This window comes from Ranitomeya variabilis, chromosome 8 (assembly GCF_051348905.1).
Source record: "Ranitomeya variabilis isolate aRanVar5 chromosome 8, aRanVar5.hap1, whole genome shotgun sequence".
NCBI classification, from domain to species: domain Eukaryota; kingdom Metazoa; phylum Chordata; class Amphibia; order Anura; family Dendrobatidae; genus Ranitomeya; species Ranitomeya variabilis.
Genome location: NC_135239.1, coordinates 41238913 through 41266032, shown reverse-complemented (window position 1 = coordinate 41266032; position 27120 = coordinate 41238913). Strand labels below are relative to the sequence as shown.

At 40.7% G+C, this 27120-nt stretch overlaps 1 protein-coding gene and 1 long non-coding RNA gene across 9 annotated transcripts in view; one reads left to right on the top strand and one right to left on the bottom strand.

Annotated features, from left to right (window-relative positions):
* The first annotated feature begins 2708 nt into the window (after positions 1-2708).
* On the top strand, positions 2709-22487 carry LOC143787508 (uncharacterized). The gene is made up of 4 exons (XR_013218388.1): positions 2709-2838; positions 13224-13253; positions 20103-20188; positions 21739-22487. It is a non-coding gene; the product is annotated as an uncharacterized LOC143787508 (long non-coding RNA).
* A 1451-nt stretch (positions 22488-23938) lies between these two features.
* Positions 23939-27120, bottom strand: part of RASAL2 (RAS protein activator like 2) — a 260823-nt gene continuing 257641 nt past the window's right edge. For all 8 annotated transcript variants that reach the window (XM_077275986.1, XM_077275987.1, XM_077275985.1 and 5 more), the window contains one exon: positions 23939-27020. In XM_077275986.1, coding sequence (XP_077132101.1) covers positions 26856-27020 — 165 coding nt within the window. In that variant the 3' untranslated portion in view covers positions 23939-26855. The remainder of the gene's footprint in view (positions 27021-27120) is intronic.

Here is a 27120-nt window from a genome sequence, read left to right as displayed (position 1 = left end):
TGGTGCAGTGGGTCCACACCCACCAGCGCTACAGTTAGTCATTTTGGCTAGGGTGGTTTCAGTGGAGTGCTAAGGATGGAAGCTGGATTATAGGTTGTCACATTTATTATTATTTATTGGGGTTCAATCAATTGCCATTGATATCTGTTGTAATATGAATCCATCCAGCAGTGGCTTGTGTCATCCATCATGAAGGGAAGTCAACACCAAAATGTCAACAGACCCTAACGGTACCTTAAGCCAGATGTTTGCTACCAACGATGGCAGCATGAGTCCAGCACAATGTAAAGGAAGAAAAATGTTGTATTTGCCATTCTAAGATCACAAGTGTTTGATTGGACTTTGTAGTGAATATTCTAACAGTGGGGAACGAGATCTACATAAAATAGCTATATATACCAGGTCACGTTGTGTCTTCTAAAGATCTGCTCAGCACATTTGATCCAACAGTACAATCCTTTAGTATGGCGAAAAAGGGGTGATGGACTCGGAAAGTTAGAAAAATGTGTTGGAGGCGCACAAAAGTAAATCAAGTTATTAGTCGTTGCCTTCTCTTTGGAGGAGCATATCTTCTTTCGTCCTTGAGACCACAGTTGCTTTTTCTTTGCTCTGCTTTCTGAGTTGTTGCTGGAATTGAAAAAGTGTGTTATGAAAAAAAAAGAAAACAAAGAACAAAGCAGATGAGAGCATTGACGGCAGGTGTTCATGGGATAGACTCCTGACCAAACATGGAACCACAGAACAGACCAGCTGTTCACAGCAGAAACTTTTCATTCATGTCTCAGTACTAGATAAACAACATATTGAAACGTTCCACAAAAGCAATAATAATAAAAAAAATAATATTTGTGGTTTATTATTGCAGTGGTCTGGGAGATCAAGACTTTTTTTTTCTCCTCCAAAGAAATGCTGTCCTAAGATTGTGTCCAATCATTTCCCTAAAGAAACACTAAACTTGGGCAGACCGTAAATGTTTACATTTAGCAAGAAATATCATTTCTATAGGATCCTGAATCAGTCTCAAAAATCCTGCAGAGGACACAGCAGTAAATCTCCTGCTTATCCTTCTTGGGCTGGTTTCAAAATGATGCCTTACATACCTTAGGCAAAAAAGATATACTTTCCAATTTGTTGTCCTACTGCAGAAAGAGCAGAGGGGAGAGGCTCCTGCTGCAGCCAGTTGTATTCAAAGTCTTTACTTTTCATGTGTATGAGCTGGAAATACAACACCTTTACCTAACAGATACACAGATGCAGCATGCATCTAATTCATTGGTATAACACCTAGCTTTTCATCTAGAAACATGAACCTGGAAGAGTAACCATTGTTTTAATTTTATTTTGTAAATCAATAGCAAACATGAAAAAAAAAATAAACTTTGTAATATTTACTAGTATAATATTAGTTTTCAAAATTCTTAATTCATGGAAAAATCTGCATTTAGTGAAAACAGATTTTTACATTACTGAGATAGAATTTCACAAGCACTAACTGTAGTCTCCTATGTAGACAGGAAAGGGGAGGAGCTCTTCCTCCAGCTCCTCCCTACATAGAATATTACGAGCACAAACTGCCATCTCCTATAACTCAATAATCTTAAAGCCTTTTTTCACTGAATACAGATTTTATATGTGAGTTGAGAATTTATTATCAATTCTTGCGGAGAAAGAAGCAAATTTCTCAAATAAGATGTATTACAAAATTTCTTATTTTCATGTATACTATTGATTTCTGGAAAAAAAATTAAAACAACGGATACCCTTTAAAGTAACATAATAACTTGTTTTGATTTGTATCTATGTTTTAATAATCTATACAAGATATTTAGCATTAAAAGGGATCTTTCACCAAATTTCTTTTTTTTCATTTAAACCGAGTACCTCCTGCAATTGCTGCTGCTCCATTGTTTTTAGAACAGTTTTCCGTTTTCCTCTGATCTCCTCCGTTGCAAAGTTATGCCCCCCATTTAGAATCTTTGGAGCAGAACCAATTTGCACTTTTATTTTTTGGTTACATAAGATTGGAATGCAAAGGCACAGAAAAAAAAAACTATTCCAAAATCTTTGGAGCAGCCCAAATGTGCACTTTTATCTTTTGGGTGCATAATTTTGGAACGGAGGGGCACAGAAAAAAATTCAAAATCTTTGGATCAGCATCAATTTGTGCTTTTATTTTTTGGGGGGCATAACTTTGAAAGGAGGGGCAGAGAAAAAAACTATTCCAGAATCTTTGGAGCAACCCAAATTTTTACTTTTATTTTTGGGAGGGCATAGCTTGGGAACGGAGGGGCACAGAACAAAAACAAACAAAACTATTGCAGAATTTTTGGAGCAGCCCCAAATTTGTACTTTTATTTTTGGGGGGCATAATTTTGGAATGGAGGGGCACTGAACAAATAACTAGTCCAGGGTATTTAAAGCAGCACCAATTTGTATTTTTATTTTGGGGTGCATAACTTTGTAACGGAGGGGCACAGGAAAAATAGAATTCCAGAATCTTTGGAGCAGCACCAATTGGAGGAGACACCCAGTTTACAATAAATAATCCAGTGAAAGGTCTCCTTTAATCTATGAAATAATATCCCAAAATAATACCCTTTAATTGAAATATTCTAAGGTGAAATTTTCCTTTAAGTGAGACGTGACCCACAAGGGAAAAAAGCAAACTACGATATTGTTATTATTCTTATTATAATCTATTTATTACAGCGAGTGAATGAGAATTCAACAAGTGAAAGCTATGTAGGAGGAGAAAGCATGGAGACCTTGTCATCTGGAGCTTGGCCAAGCGTCCCGGCATCTGTTTCTATGATCTGCTGCTCAGGAATGCACTTAAAAGTAACTTTTGCTCATCTGAGTTCAGCATTGATGTAGTTTTATTTTGGATTCCACAATGAAGAGTGTGGGGGATTTAAGCTTGGATAATGTACCGTAATACAAACCAGGATTGGACATATGATTATTAAATTGGAACATTGTGCTATGGATAGCCAATAAGAAAAGTTTTAATATTTAAAGTGTACCTGTCAAAAAGCATAGTGCTCATGCACAAGATAAAGCTTCTTTAATATGTCCAGGAGGTGTCCTGAATTCTTATGCTCTATAACTTGTAATCCATGCTTTTTGAGTAGGGAGTTCCACTTTATCAGCATTCTGCCAGCACAATAGGTGTTGGAATATCCTCCCCCTTACTTCCAAGCATGCATTGTTCCTGACATTTACATGCTTTGAAGTTTAATATGTAATAACAAAGGATAAAAAAACCTTGAATAATACACATAATAAAGTATGATGCAAACAAAAATGCCCCCAAATACGGTATGATACCCCCACAGTTACCATCCACATGCACGGTATGATGACCCTACTATACCCCCCTCCCTCAATCCCTCAACAAAAAATAGTGACGCCCATCACAGTATGATTCTCCAACTGGAATCCCCACACAGCCATCCATACAGTATAATGGTCTCAAAAAGTTCTCCATACAGTATAATGGCCCCACATAATCCTCCATACAGTAAGATGGGGCCCTGCATTGCCTTCCATACAGTATAATGTTCCCACATAGTGCTCCATACAATATAATAACCCCACATAGTCATCCATATAGTATAATGGCCCCACATAGTGTCCCATACAGTATAATGGCCCCACATAGTGTTCCATGCAGTATAAAAGGCCTCACATAGTGCTCCATACAGTATAATGGCCCGACATAGTGCTCCATACAATATAATAACCCCACATAGTCATCCATATAGTATAATGACCCCACATAGTGTTCCATACAGTATAATGGTCACAAAAAGTTCTCCATACAGTATAATGGCCCCACATAATCCTCCATACAGTAAGATGGGGCCCTGCATTGCCTTCCATACAGTATAATGTTCCCACATAGTGCTCCATACAATATAATAACCCCACATAGTCATCCATATAGTATAATGGCCCCACATAGTGTTCCATACAGCATAATGGCCCCACATAGTGCTCCATGCAGTATAAAAGGCCTCACATAGTGCTCCATACAGTATAAGAGTCTCCACATAGTGTTCCATACAGTATAATGGTCCCCACATAGTGCCCCATACAGTATAAAAGGCCTCACATAGTGCCCCATACAGTATAATGGCTCCACATAGTGCTCCATACTGTATAATGGGCACCACATAGTGCTCCATACTGTATAATAGGTTCCAAATTAAATATAAATAAATATTCACCTCTTTCCATTCCCCCACTTATCTGGTCTCTTAATGGTGTCTTCACATCCTCTGCACATCTCAGTACAGAGGTCGTGTAGTAATTTTAGTCATGGCGACCGCTGCACTGAGACGTCGAATGCAGAGGGGGAATGATGGGAGACCCTGCCCCATTGTTGCTTTCAACTGTATCGGCATCTATTATCACAGTAATAGCATTGTGAGGACATGACAAGGTTCCACTTATAGCCGACCATACACATAATATGGATGTCAGTTGGCCAGTCATTTGACCAATAAGTTCCCACTCCCGACTTCTCCACACATATAAACATTTGACTCAGGGATAGAGGCGAAATCTATCAAAAGGGTTAGGCAATAGGATACAGACCTTTCATCTGTCAGGGAGAGTCTGGAGACATCTTAGATCAGCGATTCCCAAACTCCACGGCACCAAAACAGGTCATGTTTTCAGGATTTCCTTAGTATTGCACAGGTGATGGAATTGTTATCCAGGCATCAGTTTCTCGCCTGTGCGTTACTAGGGTAATCCTGAAAACAGGACCTGTGGGGTCTCTGAGTTTGGGAAACATTGCCTTAGATGGTTGGCCAATTCTGGTGATACGTAGAAAAATAAGGAGTCTGGCTTATCCATTGGAATAAATGGTCAACCAGCCCCCTTCACAAACAAAACTAGTCATGTGTTGACCCTGGAATCACTCTCACGGGAATTCTAATCATAAGTGGAATTTCCGGGACAGCTACCAAAATCTGGAGATATGGGCACCTCTATTAATTGAAGCATTTGAATAAGTTGAATTTTGCTATTTTACAAACATTTAAAGATCATTTAAGGTCTGAAATAGAGGAAAGTCCAACTGATAAAATTGGTAATGACTGTTGTCCCGCCACCAGGTCCTAGTGGCTTATACGAGAGCTGCCTGTTGGTGACATATTCTTACAGACATTATATTAGTGTTCTTGCCTTTTTCAGTGGATCACGTTGAGCAGGATGCATTCTGAAGAGGTCCATTTATTACAAATACAGATACAATCCTGTATAACGCACTTTGAATTCTCCAGGATTAAAATAGTGCAAGCCAAGAATTCCATCTGCACTACGTTGTGTAGAAGAGCTGATAATTGGGAGTGAAGGTGTTGTGTGATAGTAAAACCGGCCACGGGAAAGTATCCTAAGTGGAAATAAGATTATAAATTCCATGAAGGCAGAAAGATTAGATATTCCCAAAAGCTCATCCCTTTGGCCAATTCCTCCCACTGTCTGTTTTGAGGGTGTGACACCAGAGAGAAAAATTTTCATGATAATTAGGACGTCTGAAATGGATTTTTTATGTATGAAATCCACAAATATATATCTGGTTGGTTGGTAAAAACTCACTGGCAGTAAACAAGTATAGCAAGAAGGAAGCATGGCGTGTCTATGAGAAGACCTGAGTAAGGACATAGTGACTATATACTTTTGATTTAGTAGTAATATTATGGGTATGTTCCCTCGGAATATATGCACTGTAGAAAATGCTACAGATTTTATGCACATTTCTGCACTGTTCATCCCTTTGAGAAAGCAATATTTTAACACATGAAACGCGCGTCGGGGTCTTGGCACCTGGTTCTTCTGACAGCCTGAATCTCTCTACTTTGGTAAGATGTATCTTCCCAACCCTGCATTTACGCCCACTTGGTCTGAGAATGATATGTATTAATGGGCTGATGCTGTGCTACTCTTACTGATACATTTTATGTCACTTGACTTGGAGTGGTTTTGTTGCACTCATGACTATCTTTCGTCCGTCTGTCTTCCCGAAGTTCCCTACATACTTTTTCACAAATTGTGATTTTAAAGGAACTTTGTTAAATAAAATGACTACTTAAACCTTTTTACTCCGTATACTCCTGTCTTTACATACTTTTGATTTAGTAGTAATATTATGGATATGTTCCTTTGGGATATATACACTGTGGAATATGCTACAGATTTTATGCACATTTCTGCGCCGTTCACCTTTTATGTTGCAAATCCTCAGGACATGCCGCTTTCTGCTGTTGACTTACTCCAGAGTGTGGGCGAGATTTTTTTTTTTAAAGATTATCATCATTTGCAGAAATCATGGTGTTTTAAAGCATTTTTTTGTTTTAGCCAAAAACATTGCATCAAGTTGTTACATTAAAGCGAACCTGCCATTCATGCTACAGGTGTTCACATAGGGAGAAATCGGTAAAAGTGATTCATCAAGGAAAAAAGGAAAAAACACTGGGGACCTGCCTCAGACTAGTTAGTCAAAACACAAAAAAACAATCAAAGCTTTTACGACAAAAAATGGCATAAAACGCTTTAAAAAGTAGCAACATTTTGCCGTTTTCACGACAATCTGAAGTGGCAGTCAAATTCATTTAAAGTGTCAGCGTTTCTTACTCCCGAAATGTTACTCCAATGCCTGAACGCTTCAAAAACTCTTCCGGAAGACAGAAACTCCTCCATAAACTCCACAAAAAGGAGATTTTTTTTCTGAAGCAGCTCTTGCTTGAAAAACTAGTTGGTTTTGAAAGCGTGAAAAATCTCCATGTGCCCATAGCTTTAGGAAACCAATATGGACAAAAAGGACATCTTCTGTTTTTTTCTTGGGCACTTAGCTGTGTTTTATAGATATTGGTCATGTTCCCATAAAATCCAGTGTGGATGTTCACATGTCGTATTACTATATTTTTGCAGACCATTTATGCATAAAAAATGGGAGACGTGTCTGTTTTTGATTCACTTTGTGGATCCAACAAGCTTATTCACATGAATAGGTCACTAAAAACAAACATAATTGCCCGGAAACGGCTTAACAAAATGCCCGGTGACCTCCAGGATTGCTCTAGATTCCTGCAGAACTTCATAACTAAAGATTCCATACACAATAGATGTTAGTTCTCGATGAAAGATCCGCTGTCAGAATCCTCTGGCAGAGGCTTATATTCTGGAGAAGAAAAGGATGGGCTGTCGAAAATCGGAGAAGCCAGATCCTTCTCTCCCCGACATCATCTCTCGGAAGAGTTGGGAGGCCCCGTACACATTAGATTGTCGGCCGATTCGCCCTACACATGAGGCTGAGGTCTCCTATCAATAAGATGTGATGTGCTGGTTTCATGGATTGGTGTTTGACAATTAGATACCGGCCTTTCCTATTCTATGCGGATGACCTAAAACACTATAACAAGATGTCTGACTGCACAAGAGTGTGACGTCTCACGCAGCATTGGTCAATGGCGGTGGTAACGATTCATTGCATTCTATAAAAATTTGTAGAGCATTGATCTGTCCACCTCCTTCCAATTACTGGATCAATGGAGATTTATGTGTTTACCACCAGTATAAGATGCAGGAAGACATAACTGTGATGTGCCCCTTGTACAAGGACAGGTTTTTGGAATTTTCCTAGAAACTGCTCGTTTTATAATGACAAATTTATGACGTCACTCAAGTATTTGCCGCGGTTCTATCTTCTCATCAGTGCAGGCAGGACAGGGGCGATTTATAACAAGCGGTGTAACACGTCTTATTGCTGATCGGAATTTTTTTTGAAAAAAAATACAACATACAATTGCAATTATGAATTATTTTTAAAGGGGTTGTCCGGTCCAAATCAATAGGTCTACAGTGTGACTGCAGACTTATGAATCCCCCCATTGCATGCACTGTGCACTGTGGGGATACGCCGGTTTCTGAGCCGGGACCAGAGGGTATGTATGAGTTATACATATTCCCGTATGCGCCATACACTTGTATGGAGTGAGGCCACACACCTCTAGTCGGACACGACCACAGGCCGTCCGCGGCACCATAGAAGTGTATGGAGCGAGGCTGCACCCACAGGCCGGGAGTACAGTATGTATAACTCATACATACCCTCCGCTCCCAGCTTGGAAACCGGCGTATCCCCACAGCACACACAGAGTGACTGCAGACTTATCGAGTTAGACCAGACAACTCCTTTCAGGTTACTTTCTCTTTTTTTCTACACCTATGGAAAAGCATGGTGGAGGAGCAGCCATAAGTTTCCACAATTTATGGAGCACATGCCAATCTATTATGTCCGAAAACTGTCCCAATTCGCTGTAATGTGCCATCCATTATTTTTGAGTAGGCAGTTCCTCTTCATCAACATTTTGCATGGCTACCAGTAGTCCCAAATTTTAAAGGACTGTTCCTATTTTTCAGATAAAGTCCCTGCAAATTCAGGGTTGTGACAGACTAAAACGTTATCTAAATCACACTCAAAGTAGGCTGTCCCAGAAAGTCAAGAAGGTTGGGGCATTCTCATACAGGCCTGCGGGTTGGGACTGTAATGTCCCTATTACCACAACAATAATGTTGGTAAGTATGCATTCTGCCAGCACTATAAGTGCTAGAACTTACTTTCCCCATACTTCCTGACCTTGTCTCCTGACTTGCTTGCCCCGAAATAAAAGCACATCTCTCTGTTATGCTTGTATGCAGCATGACCAAAAGGAGAGCAGGAGGAAAGAAACAAAGACTTGTCCTCACTTCCTGTAAGCCATCTTGGTGCCACTGCTGCTACAGACGGATTACACTTGACAACAGGCAGTAGACAGCAAGTTAGAGAGGAAGGAGACAAATTGTAAATGGCACTTTTGCAGATGAGATCAAACTGTCTGGGAACACAGGGGCTATTTAGGTCAACTTGTTAAAAAAAAATTTTATACAGAGGAAAGCAATAATCTCATGACTCAGTTATTACATTTTCTTAACCTGTTTGTACCATAATTCTGGTTGAATAGTGTGTTGTATAAAGCAGAGCTGTGTACGGGCAGCCACTGCTGGTAATGGCCTCTGTATGAACAAGATGCATTTCCTGCCTTTCGACTCATTTGTTTATGTATATTGACTTATGATTTTCTTGGCACATGATGGCGGCATCCTGTACGTGTACTCTTCCTACCAAAGGAACAAATAAAGCAAAACATTACACACAGAAAATTAACATTAGTGTTGAGGATGAGGGAAATTGGGATAAAGTCACTGTTAGACTCCATGTATTCCATATAGTAATAAGTCACAAGAGAACAACATTATTTGCAAAAGTCATGTGATGAGTGTGATTTTTTTTTCAAGGCAGCCTGTCCTTTATTACCAGGAATGATAAGATCATTTGGCAAAGCCCACTCCCCTCATATTGCAGATAATCATGTATGCTCGGCTTGGCCTAGCGTTCATATTTAGAGGTGCTTCTCACAAAACTAGAATATCATCAAAAAGTTAATTTATTTCAGTTCTTCAATACAAAACGTGAAACTCATATATTATATAGAGTCATTACAAACAGAGTGATCTATTTCAAATGTTTATTTCTGTTAATGTTGATGATTATGGCTTACAGCCAATGAAAACCCAAAAGTCATTATCTCAGTAAATTAGAATACTTTATAACACCAGCTTGAAAAAATGATTTTAAAATCCGAAACGTTGGCCTCCTGAAATGTATAGTCAGTAAATGCACTCAATACTTGGCCGGGGCTCCTTTTGCATCAATGCGGGGTGGCACAGAGGCGATCAGCCTGTGGCACTGCTGAGGTATTATGGAAGCCCAGGTTGCTTTGATAGCTGCCTTCAGTTTGTGTAGCCAATAGCTGGGAGACACTTATTATTTAAGGCACTTCAACCTGTTGGGAGATGCCTGAGCAACATGTTCTGTTTGTTTGTCTCCATACTTTCTAGTTGTCAGGTCCCCTGTTCGTGTATTTCTGTATGCCAACCATGCCTGCCTGTATACAATAAAAAAAGTAAACTGACTGAACAATATATATAATAATTATAAATGCTGGTGCATAGCCAAAAAAATACATACATAATAATAGATTATGGCTGCACACATCTGTGCTAAAATAAGGAAGTTTGAAATATAAGGAATAGGAATAGCATAACGGCTTATGAACTTTATGAACAAACATGAGATTTTAGCACAAGATTTGGCCAAATATTGTGAGCCCATTCACCAACGACAAGGTAATCTTGTGCTAAAATCTCATGTTTGTTCATAAAGTTCATAAGCCGTTATGCTATTCCTATTCCTTATATTTAAAACTTCCTTATTTTAGCACAGATGTGTGCAGCCATAATCTATTATTATGCCTGTATACAAGCCACACCTACCAGCGCCTGCAGTACCTTACTGTATACCAGCTGTACTTGACATACCTCCCTTTATACCAGCCGTGCCTGCCAGTAAAAGCAGTACTCGTTTGTAGGCCAGCCGATTCTGCCAGCTCTTGTCCAGCAACTGGCGTCCATCTAGAGCCAAGTCTAACCCCACCATCGGGGCTCTAGTGAAGAGTCAGGTGTTCGCCTAGTCACGCCCCTCCAGGCTCTCCTCGGACCACGGCACAGTGGTTCCTCTACTACGAGCGTTACATATTAATGTGTATTTCTGGATTCACAGTGGATTAAGCATGTCACTTCACTTGGTCATGCCAAGGATTAGTCGCATCATGTTTCTCACCTGTCCTGCTTCCTGGATTCCGCCTCTCCTACTGTGCACCAGGTTGCGACAGGGACCAGATATACCACAATGATATCAGCCCAAGTCATTTAAACCTGGCTCAGACAGAAGTATGCTACCGGAGCATTTTGGTTGGCGTGCTGCCGCTACGTGGTGATGCTACAGTGGGTGCGGAAAGTATTCAGACCCCTTTCAATTTTTCACTCTGTTTCATTGCAGCCATTTGGTAAATTTAAAAAAGTTTTTTTTTCTCATTAATGTACTTTGCACCTCAATCTTGACTGAAAAAAACAGAAATGTAGAAATTTTTGCAAATTTATAAAAAAACAAAAAAACAAAACTGAAATATCACATGGTCATAAGAATTCAGACCCTTTGCTCAGACACTCATATTTAAGTCACATGCTGTCCATTTCCTTCTGATCCTCCTTGAGATGGTTCTACTCCTTCATTGGAGTCCAGCTGTGTTTAATTAAACTGACAGGACTTGATTTGGAAAGGCGCACACCTGTCTATATAAGACCTCACAGCTCACAGTGCATGTCAGACCAAATGAGAATCATGAGGCCAAAGGAACTGGCCAAGAAGCTCAGAGACAGAATTGTGGCAAGGCACAAATCTGGCCAAGGTTACAACAGAATTTCTGCAGTCCTCAAGGTTCCTAAGAGCACAGTGGCCTCCATAATCCTTAAATGCAAGAAGTTTGGGACACCAGAAGTCTTCCTAGACCTGGCCGTCCAGCCAAACTGAGCAGTCGTGGGAGAAGAGCCTTGGTGAGAGAGGTAAAGAACCCCAAGATCAGTGTGGCTGATCTCCAGAGATGCAGTAGGGAGATGGGAGAAAGTTCCACAAAGTCAACTATCACTGCAGCCCTCCACCAGTCGGGCCTTTATGGCAGAGTGGCCCGACAGAAGCCTCTCCTCAGTGCAAGACATTTGAAAGCCCACATAGAGTTTGCAAAAAAACACATGAAGGACTGCCACACTATGAGAAATAAGATTCTGGTCTGATGAGACAAAGATAGATCTTTTTGGTGATAATTCTAAGCGGTATGTGTGGGGAAAACCAGGCACTGCTCATCACCTGCCAAATACAATCCCAACAGTGAAACATGGTGGTGGCAGCATCATGCTATGGGGGTGTTTTTCAGCTGCAGGGATAGGACGACTGGTTGTCATTGAAGGAAACATGAATGCGGCCAATTACAGAGATATCCTGGATGAAAACGTCTTCCAGACTGGCTCTGGACCTCAGACTTGGCCGAAGGTTCACCTTCCAACAAGACAATGACCCTAAGCACACAGCTAAAATAACAAAGGAGTGGCTTCAGAACAACTCTGAGACCATTCTTCACTGGCCCATCCAGAGCCCTGACCTAAACCCAATTGAGCGTCTCTGGAGAGACCTGAAAATGGCTGTCCACCAACGTTCACCATCCAACCTGACAGAACTGGAGAGGATCTGCAAGAAGAATGGTAGAGGATCCCCAAATCCAGGTGTGAAAAACTTGTATCATTCCCAAGAAGATTCATGGCTGTACTAGCTCAAAAGGGGCTTCTACTCAATACTGAGCAAAGGGTCTGAATACTTATGACCATGTGATATTTCACTTTTTCTTTTTGAATAAATTTGCAAAAATTTCTACATTACTTTTTTTTCAGTCAAGATGGGGTGCAGAGTGTACATTAATGAGAAAAAAAAGGAACTTTTGTGAATTTACTAAATGGCTGCAATAAAACAGAGTGAAAAATTTAAAGGGGTCTGAATACTTCCCGTACCCACTGTATATCTTCATTTATTGGCGATAAAGCTCTTCTACCACAACCATCATTGATCCAGCTCTACTACATCTTCGATATAAATGAAAGCCATGTAGATGTGTACAGAGCCTTGCATCATTGTTTATCTCAGTTTCCAGAGTTTTGCAAAAAATTAATGGTTCGCTAGCTGGTATATTTTTATATATTGGTTTTGATTTTTATTTTTTTTTTGCAAAATGAACATGCATAAATTGCATATGTCAGACCTCTCATAAAGATGTTCCTGCAGGTCAACTTGCAAATTTGTCATGCAAATCAGACTATTGCTATATGACCCCGATTGTTAGGTATAAATCACTGGTTTGTGTGCTATAGATTTTAATATATGGAAATGTGTATGGCGAAGGAGTGAAGAACCTCTGTGTGTAACCACAAGGGTACAAGACAAGGACATTTCAGCTGCTGTAGCAATGTGTCCTCCATGGTTTCTCATTTATCTTTCCACTGCAGGTAAGAGCTGGGGAATATCCCAATATCTCCATACTACATGTAACCCATAGAACACAGTACGGGGCTCCAGCACTAACCCACAGGCATCTGACATTTACTCTTTCACTTGTTCTATGCACTTTCATAAAGTATAGTAACTTGTAGTTGTTTATATGGGTTGGATTCATATTAGCTGAACTTTGCTATTTACTCATGTTCTTCTCTTTTTTCATGATTGGATCCAGTGATCTTGCTGTCAGCTCCCAGTAAAGCAGGTGAGAAATTGTCGGCTGTAGTTTTTAAAGATCGTAGGTTGGTCATACATACAAGGGAATCCGTGGCAAATATTTTGACGTGAATGACCACAGGGTCCTCTCTCCTCCTGTACCAGTCAGTGACTTGTCATGAGATTATTGGACTTGTGTTTTTATTACGTATACCCATTTTCACATTTAAAGCGCCATGGAATAAATGGCGCTATAATAATAAATAATATGATAAAAAATTGTATATATTGCTCCTGCCACAAAAGAAAATCCTTCTGAGGCTATGTTCACACTTTGCGTTTTTTTTTGCTGCAATTTTTTCCCGCAGGCAAAACCTGCTCTTTTGGCAGTAAAGTAAAGAAGCAGCTTACAAAAATCAGGCTTCACTGAGTTTTTACTGTTGCGTATTTGCTGCCTCTTGTGCATGCTGATAAAATTTAGCGGTCCAAAAAAAAGCACGATCTAAGTTTCTAAGGTTTTTGCACCAAAAACAAAAAAAAACATTTGATACATGCTTTTTTTGCACTTATTGTTTCCTATGGGCAAAAAAACGCTAGAAATACGCTGGAAAAAAAAAAAATGCTGAAAGAAGTGACATGCTGCAATTTGCAAAAACGCAGCAGTTTTCCAAATCAGTCAGGAAAAAAAATGCCATTGCGTGCAAGAGATTTCTGAAATATCATAATCTTTGCTAGTCCTGTAAAAAGCAGCCAAAAATTAGCATAAAAAAAACAAAAAAGCTGCAAAAACGCCAAGTGTGAATGTAGTCTAAAGCAGTCATTTGCAGAAGTGCACATCTTGTAATAATAAAATTATTTGTAAATTAAGTCCCAAAGCGTCCCTTGCCGTCTAAGGGAATGTGCGCACAGCGTCTTTTTCAGGCGGCAAAAAAAAGCGATAAAAATGGCAAAAACAACAACAAAAAAAAATGCAGATGTCTGTCAAGACTCCAGAAAATACGCTTCAGAAAAAAAACACTGATGAGGTTTTCCTTAAGTGTCTTCCGCTTTAAAAAAAAAAAAAAAAAAGATGCGTGTCCTGATTAATCTTTGCTGAGCTTCCATTTCACTTTTAAATTCACTTTTTCTTTTGTCTTGTGGTAATTGTGCAATTGGATTAATAATGGATAGGTGACATAATTGACGCCTCTCCATTATTAATCTGGCTTAATGTCACCTTACAATAGCAAGGTGGCATTAAACCTTCATTACCCCATATCCCACCGCTACAGGGAGTGGGAAGAGAGTGGCCAAGTGCCAGAATAGGCGCATCTTCCAGAAGTGCCTTTTCTGGGGTGGCTGGGGGCAGATGTTTGTAGCCGGGGGGGGGGGGGGGGGGGGGAATAACCATGGACCCTCTCCTGGCTATTAATATCTGCCCTCAGTCACTGGCTTTACCACTCTGGCGGAGAAAATTGCGCGGGAGCCCACGCCATTTTTTTCCTGCAATGTAACCCTTTATTTTAGCAGCTACAGCGCCCAAATTTTACACATACACACACTACTAACATTAGTTACTGTATGTAAACCATGTCTCATATCCTGTCGGGTTTGTGAAGGAGAAATGAAAAGCCGGCAATTGAATTACCGGCTTTTCACATACACTCACCGGCCACTTTATTAGGTACACCTGTCCAACTTCTTGTTAACACTTAATTTCTAATCAGCCAATCACATGGCGGCAACTCAGTGCATTTAGGCATGTAGACATGGTCAAGACAATCTCCTGCAGTTCAAACCGAGCATCAGTATGGGGAAGAAAGGTGATTTGAGTGCCTTTGAACGTGGCATGGTTGTTGGTGCCAGAAGGGCTGGTCTGAGTATTTCAGAAACTGCTGATCTACTGGGATTTTCACGCACAACCATCTCTAGGGTTTACAGAGAATGGTCCGAAAAAGAAAAAAAATCCAGTGAGCGGCAGTTCTGTGGGCGGAAATGCCTTGTTGATGCCAGAGGTCAGAGGAGAATGGGCAGACTGGTTCGAGCTGATAGAAAGGCAACAGTGACTCAAATCGCCACCCGTTACAACCAAGGTAGGCCTAAGAGCATCTCTGAACGCACAGTGCGTCGAACTTTGAGGCAGATGGGCTACAGCAGCAGAAGACCACACCGGGTACCACTCCTTTCAGCTAAGAACAGGAAACTGAGGCTACAATTTGTACAAGCTCATCGAAATTGGACAGTAGAAGATTGGAAAAACGTTGCTTGGTCTGATGAGTCTCGATTTCTGCTGCGACATTCGGATGGTAGGGTCAGAATTTGGCGTAAACAACATGAAAGCATGGATCCATCCTGCCTTGTATGGAGCATCTTTGGGATGTGCAGCCGACAAATCTGCGGCAACTGTGTGATGCCATCATGTCAATATGGACCAAAATCTCTGAGGAATGCTTCCAGCACCTTGTTGAATCTATGCCACGAAGAATTGAGGCAGTTCTGAAGGCAAAAGGGGGTCCAACCCGTTACTAGCATGGTGTACCTAATAGTGGCCGGTGAGTGTATATCGCACTGAATTAAATATAAATACAGAATATATATATACAGTTAGGTCCATATATATTTGGACAGAGACAACATTTTTCTAATTTTGGTTATAGACATTACCACAATGAATTTTAAACAAAACAATTCCGATGCAGTTGAAGTTCATACTTTCAGCTTTCATTTGAGTGTATCCACATTAAAATTGGATGAAGGGTTTAGGAGTTTCAGCTCCTTAACATGTGCCACCCTGTTTTTAAAGGGACCAAAAGTAATTGGACAGATTCAATAATTTTTAATGAAATGTTCATTTTTAGTACTTGGTTGAAAACCCTTTGTTGGCAATGACTGCCTGAAGTCTTGAACTCATGGACATCACCAGACGCTGTGTTTCCTCCTTTTTGATGCTCTGCCAGGCCTTCACTGCGGTGGTTTTCAGTTGCTGTTTGTTTTGGGCCTTTCTGTCTGAAGTTTAGTCTTTAACAAGTGAAATGCATGCTCAATTGTGTTGAGATCAGGTGACTGACTTGGCCATTCAAGAATATTCCACTTCTTTGCTTTAATAAACTCCTGAGTTGCTTTAGCTTTATGTTTTGGGTCATTGTCCATCTGTAGTATGAAACGACGATCAGTTTGGCTGCATTTGGCTGGATCTGAGCACACAGTATGGCTCTGAATACCTCAGAATTCATTTGGCTGCTTCTGTCCTGTGTCACATCATCAATAAACACTAGTGACCCAGTGCCACTGGCAGCCATGCATGCCCAAGCCATCACACTGCCTCCGCCGTGTTTTACAGATGATGTGGTATGCTTTGGATCATGAGCTGTACCACGCCTTCACCATACTTTTCTCTTTCTATCATTCTGGTAGAGGATGATCTTGGTTTCATCTGTCCAAAGAATGTTATTCCAGAACTGTGCTGGCTTTTTTAGATGTTTTTTAGCAAAGTCCAGTCTAGCCTTTTTATTATTGATGCTTATGAGTGGCTTGCACCGTGCAGTGAACCCTCTGTAGTTACTTTCATGCAGTCTTCTCTTTATGGTAGATTTGGATATTGATATGCCGACCTCCTGGAGAGTGTTGGTCACTTGGTTGGCTGTTGTGAATGGATTTCTCTTCACCACGGAGATTATTCCGCGATCATCCACCACTGTTGTCTTCCGTGGGCGCCCAGGTCTTTTTGCATTGATGAGTTACCAGTGCTTTCTTTCTTTCTCAGGATGCACCAAACTGTAGATTTTGCCACTCCTAATATTGTAGCAATTTCTCGGATGGGTTTTTTCTGTTTTCGCAGCTTAAGGATGGCTTGTTTCACCTGCATGGAGAGCTCCTTTGACCGCATGTTTACTTCACAGCAAAACCTTCCAAATGCAAGCACCACACCTCAAATCACCTCCAGGCCTTTTATCTGCTTAATTAAGAATGACATAACGAAGGGATTGCCCACACCTGTTCATGAAATAGCCTTGGAGTCAATTGTCCAATTACTTTTGGTCCCTTGAAAAACAGGGTGGCACATGTTAAGGAGCTGAAACTCCTAAACCCTTCATCCAATTTTAATGTGGATACCCTCAAATGAAAGCTGAAAGTCTGAACTTCAACTGCATCTGAATTGTTTTGTTTAAAATTCATTGTGGTAATGTCTATAACCAAAATTAGAAAAATGATGTCTTTGTCCAAATATATATGGACCTAACTGTATGTGTCTCAATGACATATATATATATATATATATATATATATATATATATATATATATATATATATATACTGTATATATGTTTTCCCGAACATTTGAGCACATAAATCCATTAGATGTCGGTTTTGCAAGCCTGCGAGAAAATCTCGCAGTACGGATGCCATACGGATTACATACGGAGGATGCCATGCACAAAATACGCTGACACACCCTGACTATGGATCACTATTTTGGGGACTTTTCTGCGTATTACGGCCGTAAAAAACGGACCGTATTTACATACGCTGAGTGTGAGGCCGGCCTAAATGTCACTGGTTACACAGCGTTAATCCTCAAGGGTCTGGCTGTGAGAGGGTTAACCGTTCCTGAATATATATATATATATATATATATATATATATATATATATATATATATATAATCGATAGATACGGGGTTCGACCGCATAATTGAATTCAGAGATGATGAGATTATTGATTGTAAAGAACCATCTTATGGGAGAATTAAAAGTAAAGTCTTATCCTCCTCAGTGGCTTCTCCTCACATTGATGAGCATTTCGGATAGGACGACGCCATATTTCCCCACCGAGTGGTGATATCGGAGAGATTACAAGAAGTGATGTCATAAGTGCGGCACATTTATAACGAGCTCCCCTCCCCCTACTTAACGCCTCCGAATCATCAAGATCCCTAGACTCTGACCCCAAATTCACAATCCAAACCTTACCAGCAAAATAGATTCCCAACCCAGGCCATTTTTATAGTTTTTTTTTTTTGGAGAGGTTAAATAATTAAAACACACTAATTTAGTCTTTTTCCCTTTCATTTCAGCATGCACAGCATAGGATTAATATTAAAGGGATTGTGCACCGGTTACTAAAGGGGTTAATAAAAAACTAAATCAAACTCTCCACTGCCCCCTTGTGGTTCTTTCAAATATAGGCATTATTTGTAGCCTTCGCCCAAATTCAAACGTATCAGATTTGTCACCTTTTATGCAATCATGTTAGTAATCTGGGTATATTATTTTATGTTTCAGTGCTTTATATTTTACACACTAATATTATTAAATTGTGAAAAAGGACAGGTTACGTTAAAATCACTATCACTGAACAGACCCCAAAGCAGCAGGGTTGGCAGGGAAGTAATAGAAGTAGAGATAAGCAGGGGCATAACTACAATAGGTGCAGGGGATGCAGTCACACTTGAGCCTAGAAGACCCCAAAAGTCACTTTTGCCTATATAAAGGAACCAATGCTATTCCAGATTTGCAATATTTGGGGGCCAGCGTTGGAGCTTTGGTACCCAGCTCCAGCCAGACTTCTCTTCTGCAGCTGGCATATTCGGGGCACCTGTGTTGACCAAGAAATGTTGCAAGGCCTAGGAAGCGACAGAGGCGCCAACTGCAGAAGAGACAGCAACAGAGGAATGGACCAGAGGTCGGAACGGCGTACTGAGGGTCGTTTTGCTCATCCCTGCATTGAAGTCTAAATTGGTGCATTAAAGGGGCTGTCCAACATGAAAAATATGTATAGATGTGCTTTCTAATAGAATACCATACATTCTACTAGTGTCAATCAAAGGCTGCTTGACCTCTGGAAACCAACACTGGTGTGCAAACAACTGCAATTCTGGCTTGGAACAATATAGCATTTCCTGTGTTGACACGTGACAAAGAGTGGGACTGGCTTGGCTACATAAATGAGCCAGCCCCCTACTCACACATCACTGGTAAATGCCCCCCTGTGTTGGAGGCAGAGCTGCGGGGCCCCTGGACCATCGCTCACAGTGACACACCTTTGGTATATGAAATATTTTAGCAAGTTTTATATCTTTCTGTTTTATACACATTAAAAAAAACAAAGGTTCCTGTTGATTCTGGTGTTTACCCACCTCCGCCCATGGCTGATCTTTGTTGGTGAACCCTATAGGAGCTTGTTAAACCTTTCGATATGTAACCACTGCTAAGACATTGATTAGAAATTGGGAATCAGCGATTAGCTGAAGTTCAGGCCATGTTCACGCTAGGCGTTTTTTCAGTGTTTTTTTTTTCATGCATTTGTTTAATGCAAATTTTCTGCTGCGTTTTACAGTGCCAACAAAGTCTATGAAATTTCAGAAATCTCATGCACGCAGCCTTTTTTTGGCATCATATTTTGTGCTTTGCATGTTTGTTTTTTTTTGCACAAAGGAGCATGTCACTTCTTTCAGTGTTTTTCACCCAATGATAGTAATGGGTGGGGAAAAAAACACTGGAAATCTGCACCCAAAAAAAAGCAGGTATCTGGTTTTGCAGCGTATTTTGTGCCAAAGCCTGGTTAAATAGAATGAGATTTTTTTTTGCAGTAAACTTTGTCAGCATGCAGAAGAGACAAATGTAGAATGTCAGAAACGCAGGAAAAAAAAAAGCAAAACCTGCTTTTTTTCTGCAACTGCTTTCCTGCCGAGAGCAGGTTTTGCTGCAGAAAAAAAGCAGAAAAAATGCCTAGTATGAACATAGTCTTACTTAGGATTTTTTTTTTTAACTTGAGTATATATAACGGATCCCAAAGCTCATGATTCAGCGCCAAAGGTGGAATCTGATTCAGTTCTCTGAGATCATGGATACTCGGTGGTGGAGCAATGAATAAGACGGGGAGCACAAAACCCATCCCAATATGTTCCCTTATGTTGCAGATTTTGGATGGCTGATCTTCAAGGTGGATTTCACTCCTGTAGGAGATGCAGAGTTCACTGCGGCAGCAGACTCGCTTGTCAACATGGTGAGCATGAAACCGCTCGCTGCATCCTGTAATGAACTTCACAGATGACAGATTTATACATTTATACATTTTTTTTTCCAGTACCGGACGGCAGATGCCAGTGTCACTCAAACCCAATAAAGCAGCAACATATATTGTAGCAATGCAAACGGCTTTTACCAAGGTGCCATTTGTCACTCACTGGTTTCCCTACAGGCAGTGTCAGTTATTGCTGGAATCAAATCAAGACCCCCGTTTCAGAGCCCTCCCATCTCCCTCAAGGACAGGACCCAGAATTTATTACTGAAAATAATACCTCTCATTGCCTTATGTAGCAGGGACACTAAAAAAGTGTTTTGTTTTATGGAGAATGGGGCACCACCTCGGTCACCAGTCCTGTCTGAAGGCACAGACATTTTGACAGATGTCTGCTGTAAATCTCATTGTAAATTTCCCACTTGTGACAATTCCTGTAAATGTTACATCCCTAAATAATATAATATAAAATTCACTGTATTTTTTATTTTATTTTTTATAGAAAAACAAAAACGTTCCAGCTCCTTGAATAAAATGCAAATCCTTTATTGGAAAAAAAAAGTTGAATTAAAACATAAATGCTCCGGGAATGATCGGATAGCAATAGATGACAATCGACGTGTTTTGATGACATCCGTGATCTTTGTCAAAGCTTATAAAACACCATTACCATTATTACTTTTAATAATATAACTTAGTGCCTCTTCCATTTGCCGCTGCTCTACTGATTCGGGAAAAGTTTTTTTTATTTTCTTCTCTTATAAAGTTATGGAACAAAATAAATAAAAAACAAAAACAAAAGTTACAAATGTAACCACAGAACTTCTCTGTGGGCACAATCATGTTTTGATTGACCAGCGTCAAATGAGAAAAAAGCCCACCGAAAAGATCGGTAATATACGACCTGCTGGTGGAAGGTAAAATGTGCATCTTCACTTCAGGGACCATACGTTTGGAACTGAGGGGTACAAAAGAAAATTAAAAACTGCTCCAGAATGAGTGGGGCAGCACTAATTGGAGGCGGCACTTGGCTCAAAATTGTTAAAAAAAATCCAGTGACCGGTTCTCTTTAAGGCCATGGTCACACGGAGGTTTGTAAAGTTGCATAAAAAAATGCCGCTGATTTCATAATCGCTGATCTAATCCATAGCAGAATTCGGAGGAAGACTCTCGGATTTCTGATTTTTGTGTGGCTACCTGACATGGTTCCCATGGGGAAGCTTTGTAAAATAAAAGACAGTAGTCATGGTTTCTGCAGATTTCTCATTGTGGATTTCCCATTGAATAGATGGGATCTGGTGTGTTGGAGTAATCCACACAGATATTGATGTAGAAGAAGTGGTAAAATCCCCAAGGAGAAACTCCATATAAACATGGGTTCACACGTGTTATGGCTGTGTGCGTTCTTTATGATTTTATGGATTTCAGAAAGCCAAGCCGTAATGTGCATAAACCCAGCCGTAATATTTTACAGAATGATTCTGTATTTGTTAATTCAACAATAACTGAAGCACACAATTTGTTTTTTTCTGCAGATGAGTAGACTGCTATCCACAAAAATCCCAAATGGAGAGTTTAAATTGGTGGTGATAAGCAATTCTACAAAATAATGAAGTCATCTCCTCCACATAGCTCACCTAGGAGGAAGCGAGAAGATCCATCCTCAAGATCAACTCTCTTGCCTGACATCTTCATACACAGAGCGTTCCGATGTTCTGTAGGAGTCGCTAACAGTCTCCTCTTCCAGAGGCCTTTCACCCACAGAGTAAAAGGGTCTTCTGTTGGAAATCCAATAAGTTGGACCAATCTCTCCCCAGAACACGTCAGGAGACAGTGTCGTCTATTGGATGACTTTAGACTAATGCGTATGGGGGCCTGTACGTGTCCATGGACATCATATATTTGCTTGGATCCACCTCCACAACTGTTCAATTAAGCTCTTACTAACGATAATGTCATCAAAGTGTTCAGTGTCTCAGCACTGTCTCCTCTCTACCAGAGACTTCTGTCTTTGCCTATACCTGCTGTGGACAATGTCACATATGAACTTTACTGTGCTACTTTTCAACCTCTCCTCATTTATGGCACCATCGCCCACCTCAGCTGCCAGAGGACAGAAGTTGAGCCACATATAAAATGATAATGAACCATAAAAATTAATTTGACCACCATTACCTTATACAATTATTACAAATTTATTGCACTTTATCATCAGATTGTGGCTTGTAGAAATCAAAGTACATACTGAAAGAATCTGCCATATGTAATTACCCAAAAATAAAATTATCCCCTACATACAGGATATGGAATATCTTGCTGGGACCCTCAGTGATCCTGAGATCGGGGCTATACTCGGAGGTCCTATAGACAATAAATGGAGCAGAGGCCGAGTAAGTGCAGTCGTTCTAGTCAAAAGCAGATCTCGGGATTGCCTGGGATCCCAATGGTTGGGCTCTCCAGCAAGTTATCGCCTATCCTTTGGATAGGGAATAACTTGCTGAGACCCTCAGTGATCCTGAGATCAGGGCTGTATTTGGACATCCTACAGACAATAAATGGAGCAGAGGCCGAGTAAGTGCATTGTCGTTCTAGTCAAGAGCAGATCTCGGGATTACCTGGGATCCCAGCGGTTGGCTCTCCAGCAAGTTATCGCCTATCCTTTGGATAGGGAATACATTTTTTTTGAGGGGTGAATAACCTTTTAATAATAATTTAAAGGAACAATGTAGTAAAACGCTGCACTACCAAAATCAAAACTTTAGATATTGGTTGGAAAGTAATATCTATCAAACCAGGGAATGAATGGGAGGAATGTAATTAGATTGACTGGATTGTTCTGATTGTCTTAGTTCTTGTTCATACACTTAATGCAACACAGAATCTCTTTGTGTTCTGTGCCAGAGCCATGGGTATCGTTTGTGCCACCATAATGTGCCTCCATATAGCACCATGTTACTCCATGGGGAGAATATCTCTTTGTACCATATGATAATTCTGTTTACCGTTGATGCATAACATGGCAGGAGTCTGGAGTTTCTTGGCCACATCCAGCAGTACGAGTCTCTGACATTTGCCTTTCTGCCATGTAAGTATGTGACAGGTGGTGTCTGGTGTAGACAGGTCCTATTAGGCCAGTTCAAACAGCCATATTGAAAAATCGTGGAAGTCACATCCACGTATTGCGGACATGACTGGCTCTTGATGAGGGTCCATGTGCTCCTCCATATTGCGTATGGACGCTGGAGCTGCCTTTACCTTTCTTGCATTATTCTGGATCATGAAAAGGACCAAGGTGGGGCATACTATGATGGTCTTTGTGCAAAATCGGCCATGTGCATTAGCTATAATGGGCCCGTGGTGCAATGGACCGATTATACACTAGCCTGAACGATCCCTTAGACTGAAGATAATCACAAGGGGTCCACTGTGTCACAGTGTACGTCTAAGGGCCGACTTCCAGGACGGTATTGCAGGGATATTTTCTCGTTCTATTATGGACCGGCCGCGCTTTCGTGACCAGAAATAACAGTATCATATATGCCTATGATGCTGTAATTCGGGTCACAAGACCCTTCAGATTTGGAAGTAATTCTGCAAAACAGATGAAAAAAGTGCCTGTAATATGGATGCGTGAATCTTCCCTACATCACAGTACAGCAGAGTTTAGTGCGCTGGAAAATAAAAGAGCGGCAGATGTGGATACGCAGTAGCACAAAGCAAACGAGACTCCAGTCGTTAAGTACATAACTTTCTTTTATTGTAGATATCAACAATATTAAAATAGCTAATTTCCTTAACTGGTTTCAAAAACCACTTAGTTATCCACAAAATCCCTGGATGTTACAGAGGAGAAGAACAAACAAAATGAAGGAAACCAGCGGAGGCATGAGAAATAAATAAATAAAACACGTGCGCACGTCTTCCTCTCGCGTCAGTCACTCTCGAGTCCGTTCACACCGGTTGATTAGCCCTTTTGTAGAGTTTGGTATCTAAAGTCCATCAGAAAAACCCCCAAAGTCAGCACACCCCTCACCCACCTCCAAAACAACCGTGACCATTAACCCATTCACTACCAATCCTTGTTATACTGACAGTAGATTAAAACATCCAAAAAGATGATTGGAAAAGTCTTTACTTTAGTCTGAGCGGCAAAAAAAAAAAGAAGATGTCATAACATTTGGACCCAGGTAATCGGAATGACCCAAATCCCAGGAAATGGTGTACCCAACATAAAAAAGGGGCACAGTGACATCACTGAGATATGGAGGCACTGAGACGGAGTAAAGTTGGCCTAGAGCGTAGCTTCAAATTGTTAAATTGCACTATAAATCGGAGATTGGATCAGTTACGATTGGCAATAGGGCGGGTATACAGTTTTGATAAATGATGCCCATGATGACCGGTGAAGGAATAGCCCCAATATTATAGCTAAGGATAAAAAGCTGTCACGTGTCGATAATCCATCCAATCTCACCATTTCATTCATCACATAAAGCCGCAATCACACAGAGCTGTCATTAGTCCCAAACGCTCAGATTCATGCCTCCCTACTATTAGGTGCAAAACAATCTGTAACAACCAGGGTCTCCACAGATTTACATTGTACAATATCGCTCACAAAATCTGTAATATGGCCCTTGAAACTAACACTCTCAAATCAGCAGGAGATGTGTGTGCTTTGTGGATCCCTAACCATAAAAATCAAAATCGGGTTTTTAAAAGGGAACATGTCCTGTAAAAAAAAAATGCATTCTTCTCTACAGGTAGCATGTTATAGAGCAGGAAGGAGCTGAGCAGACTACTATATAGATTGATATGTATAACATGTGTTTCATTCATTCTTTCTTCCTACGCTTAAGAGTCCTGTGGGCGGTCCTACTCCGTAACCGAGCTGTCAATCACTACTTATAACCGCCCACTGGACTCCTGGAAGAAGGGGCGATTTAGATCACTGCTTTAGACAAGTGATACTAAATATTTCCAACAAAACAATGTATCAATCTGCTCATTTCCTCCTATCTATAGGATGCTGCCCACTTATTGGACTGCACTTTTTAAAGTGAGGGGGTTCCTTTAAAGCGCCAATAATTGAAAGACATGAAATTAAACGATTGCTATTATATCAATGAAAGTATGAGAGCTCTTCAGTGCTTATTCTAGACCGTCCATACATCAGTAAGCCGTGCGAAATTCATCCATCGGTCAAAGATTATCTATTGATCTGTACACTTTGGGATAAAAATATAGCGGTATGGGCAAACGAATCCTCACATAGTGACACATCCGGCTGCGACTTGTGTGTGGTGATAATGTCGTCAGAGGTGAACTGTAGAATTTCATTTTACAACCAAAAATATACATATATACACATCTGTAAACTTCAAAGTGTAAAAAAAAAAAAATTAATGAAAGCAAAGTCGCTATTTAGGGGGTATGTTCCAGGGGCGTGTGAAATGTCCTGACCTAGCGTCATTGTCCTCAGTTTGCAGCCATTAGTGTTTAGTCTACTCCAGCGCAAGGCACTTGCAACGTAATGCGAAATGCTTTGCTGGCATCGCCATGCATCAGAGTCAGGTCTGAAGCTTCTAGGAAAGAAAACATACTCGACTGGTTTGGTCTTTACTGCATTTTGCCCTGCAATATACATAAAGAGAACCTGTCACTTGTCGTAGTAGGTCATTTCTTTATCTGGTGTAAATGCCGCTGTTCTGCTGAATCCGGCGTTGTTTTTCTACTGCTCCTGCGCCTCTCCGTTCCGGAGATCGTGCCTCTAGTGATGAGCAAACGTGCTGGGATAAGGTGTTATCTGAGCATGCTCGGGTGCTGAAAGAGCGACTTTGGTGTGCTCGAATAATATGTTCTAGTCCCCGTGGCTGCATGTCTCGTGGCTCTTTGACACCCACATCACATGCAGGGATTTCATGTTTGTTAGGCAATGCCTGCATGTTTTGTGTGTGTCGAACAGCCATGTGACATGCAGCCACGGGGACTTCCAATATATTTTTCGAAGACACTCTGTTATGACCCAAGCATGCTCCGATAACACCTCATCGCTCATCACTATTGGCCTCTTCTTCCTGAGCAAGTGAATCTAGTTTCTTGAACAAGTGGGTGTGGTTCTCAACTTTTCTCTATTGGAGGTTACTTGTACACCGCACCCAATTGGCTAAAAGACCAAGTTTATATACAGGAAAGAAGGGGCCATATCTTAAGAAATGGAGAGGCGCACGGACAAAAGAAAAACAATGCCAGAATCCTGAGAACAGTGGCATTTACACTAGGTAAAAAAATACGCTTATGGCAAGTGACAGAGGTGTGTGGGTATTGGTGTGATATATACAGCTCCGTCTACTACACTCTTTTATCTGATAGTTACCACTCTTGTCAAGGGAAACATACACAAATAAAAATATGTAATTTTTTTTTTTATACATATAAAAAGATCTTCTACATATTATTAATCTCCATTTGGTATGTTACATATCAATTTCTGTACAGAACACAATGCAGTCACTCTGTATTTACAGTGCGCTATGGCAGGAATCCATCCATAGCTGCAGAAGGCGTAGTTAGGCGTCACTCGTCCGTGGACTCTCGCTAGTCGTTTGGTTTAGCAGCATTGGAGAGATGGCACAGAGGTCGCGACTGAAGACTAGCAACTGCTGTTCTTGAACTCTCCGTTCTCCGTAATGGACAGTTTGGTGGGGTTGGTTGGAGAAATCCCGTTCCGCACTTGTGAGCTATAGCGCTCCTTCACTTGCGTTAGTGCACTCATCAGGCGCGTGTTGGCTGCGTCCAGCGACATGATCCTCTTCTCCTAAAACAGATCAGACACCTTATAAGAAATGGCCGTGTATGTTCTCTGCAGGCGCGCACCGGGTAGACCTGACTGCTTTCTTCTATGCAAAATGGAACCT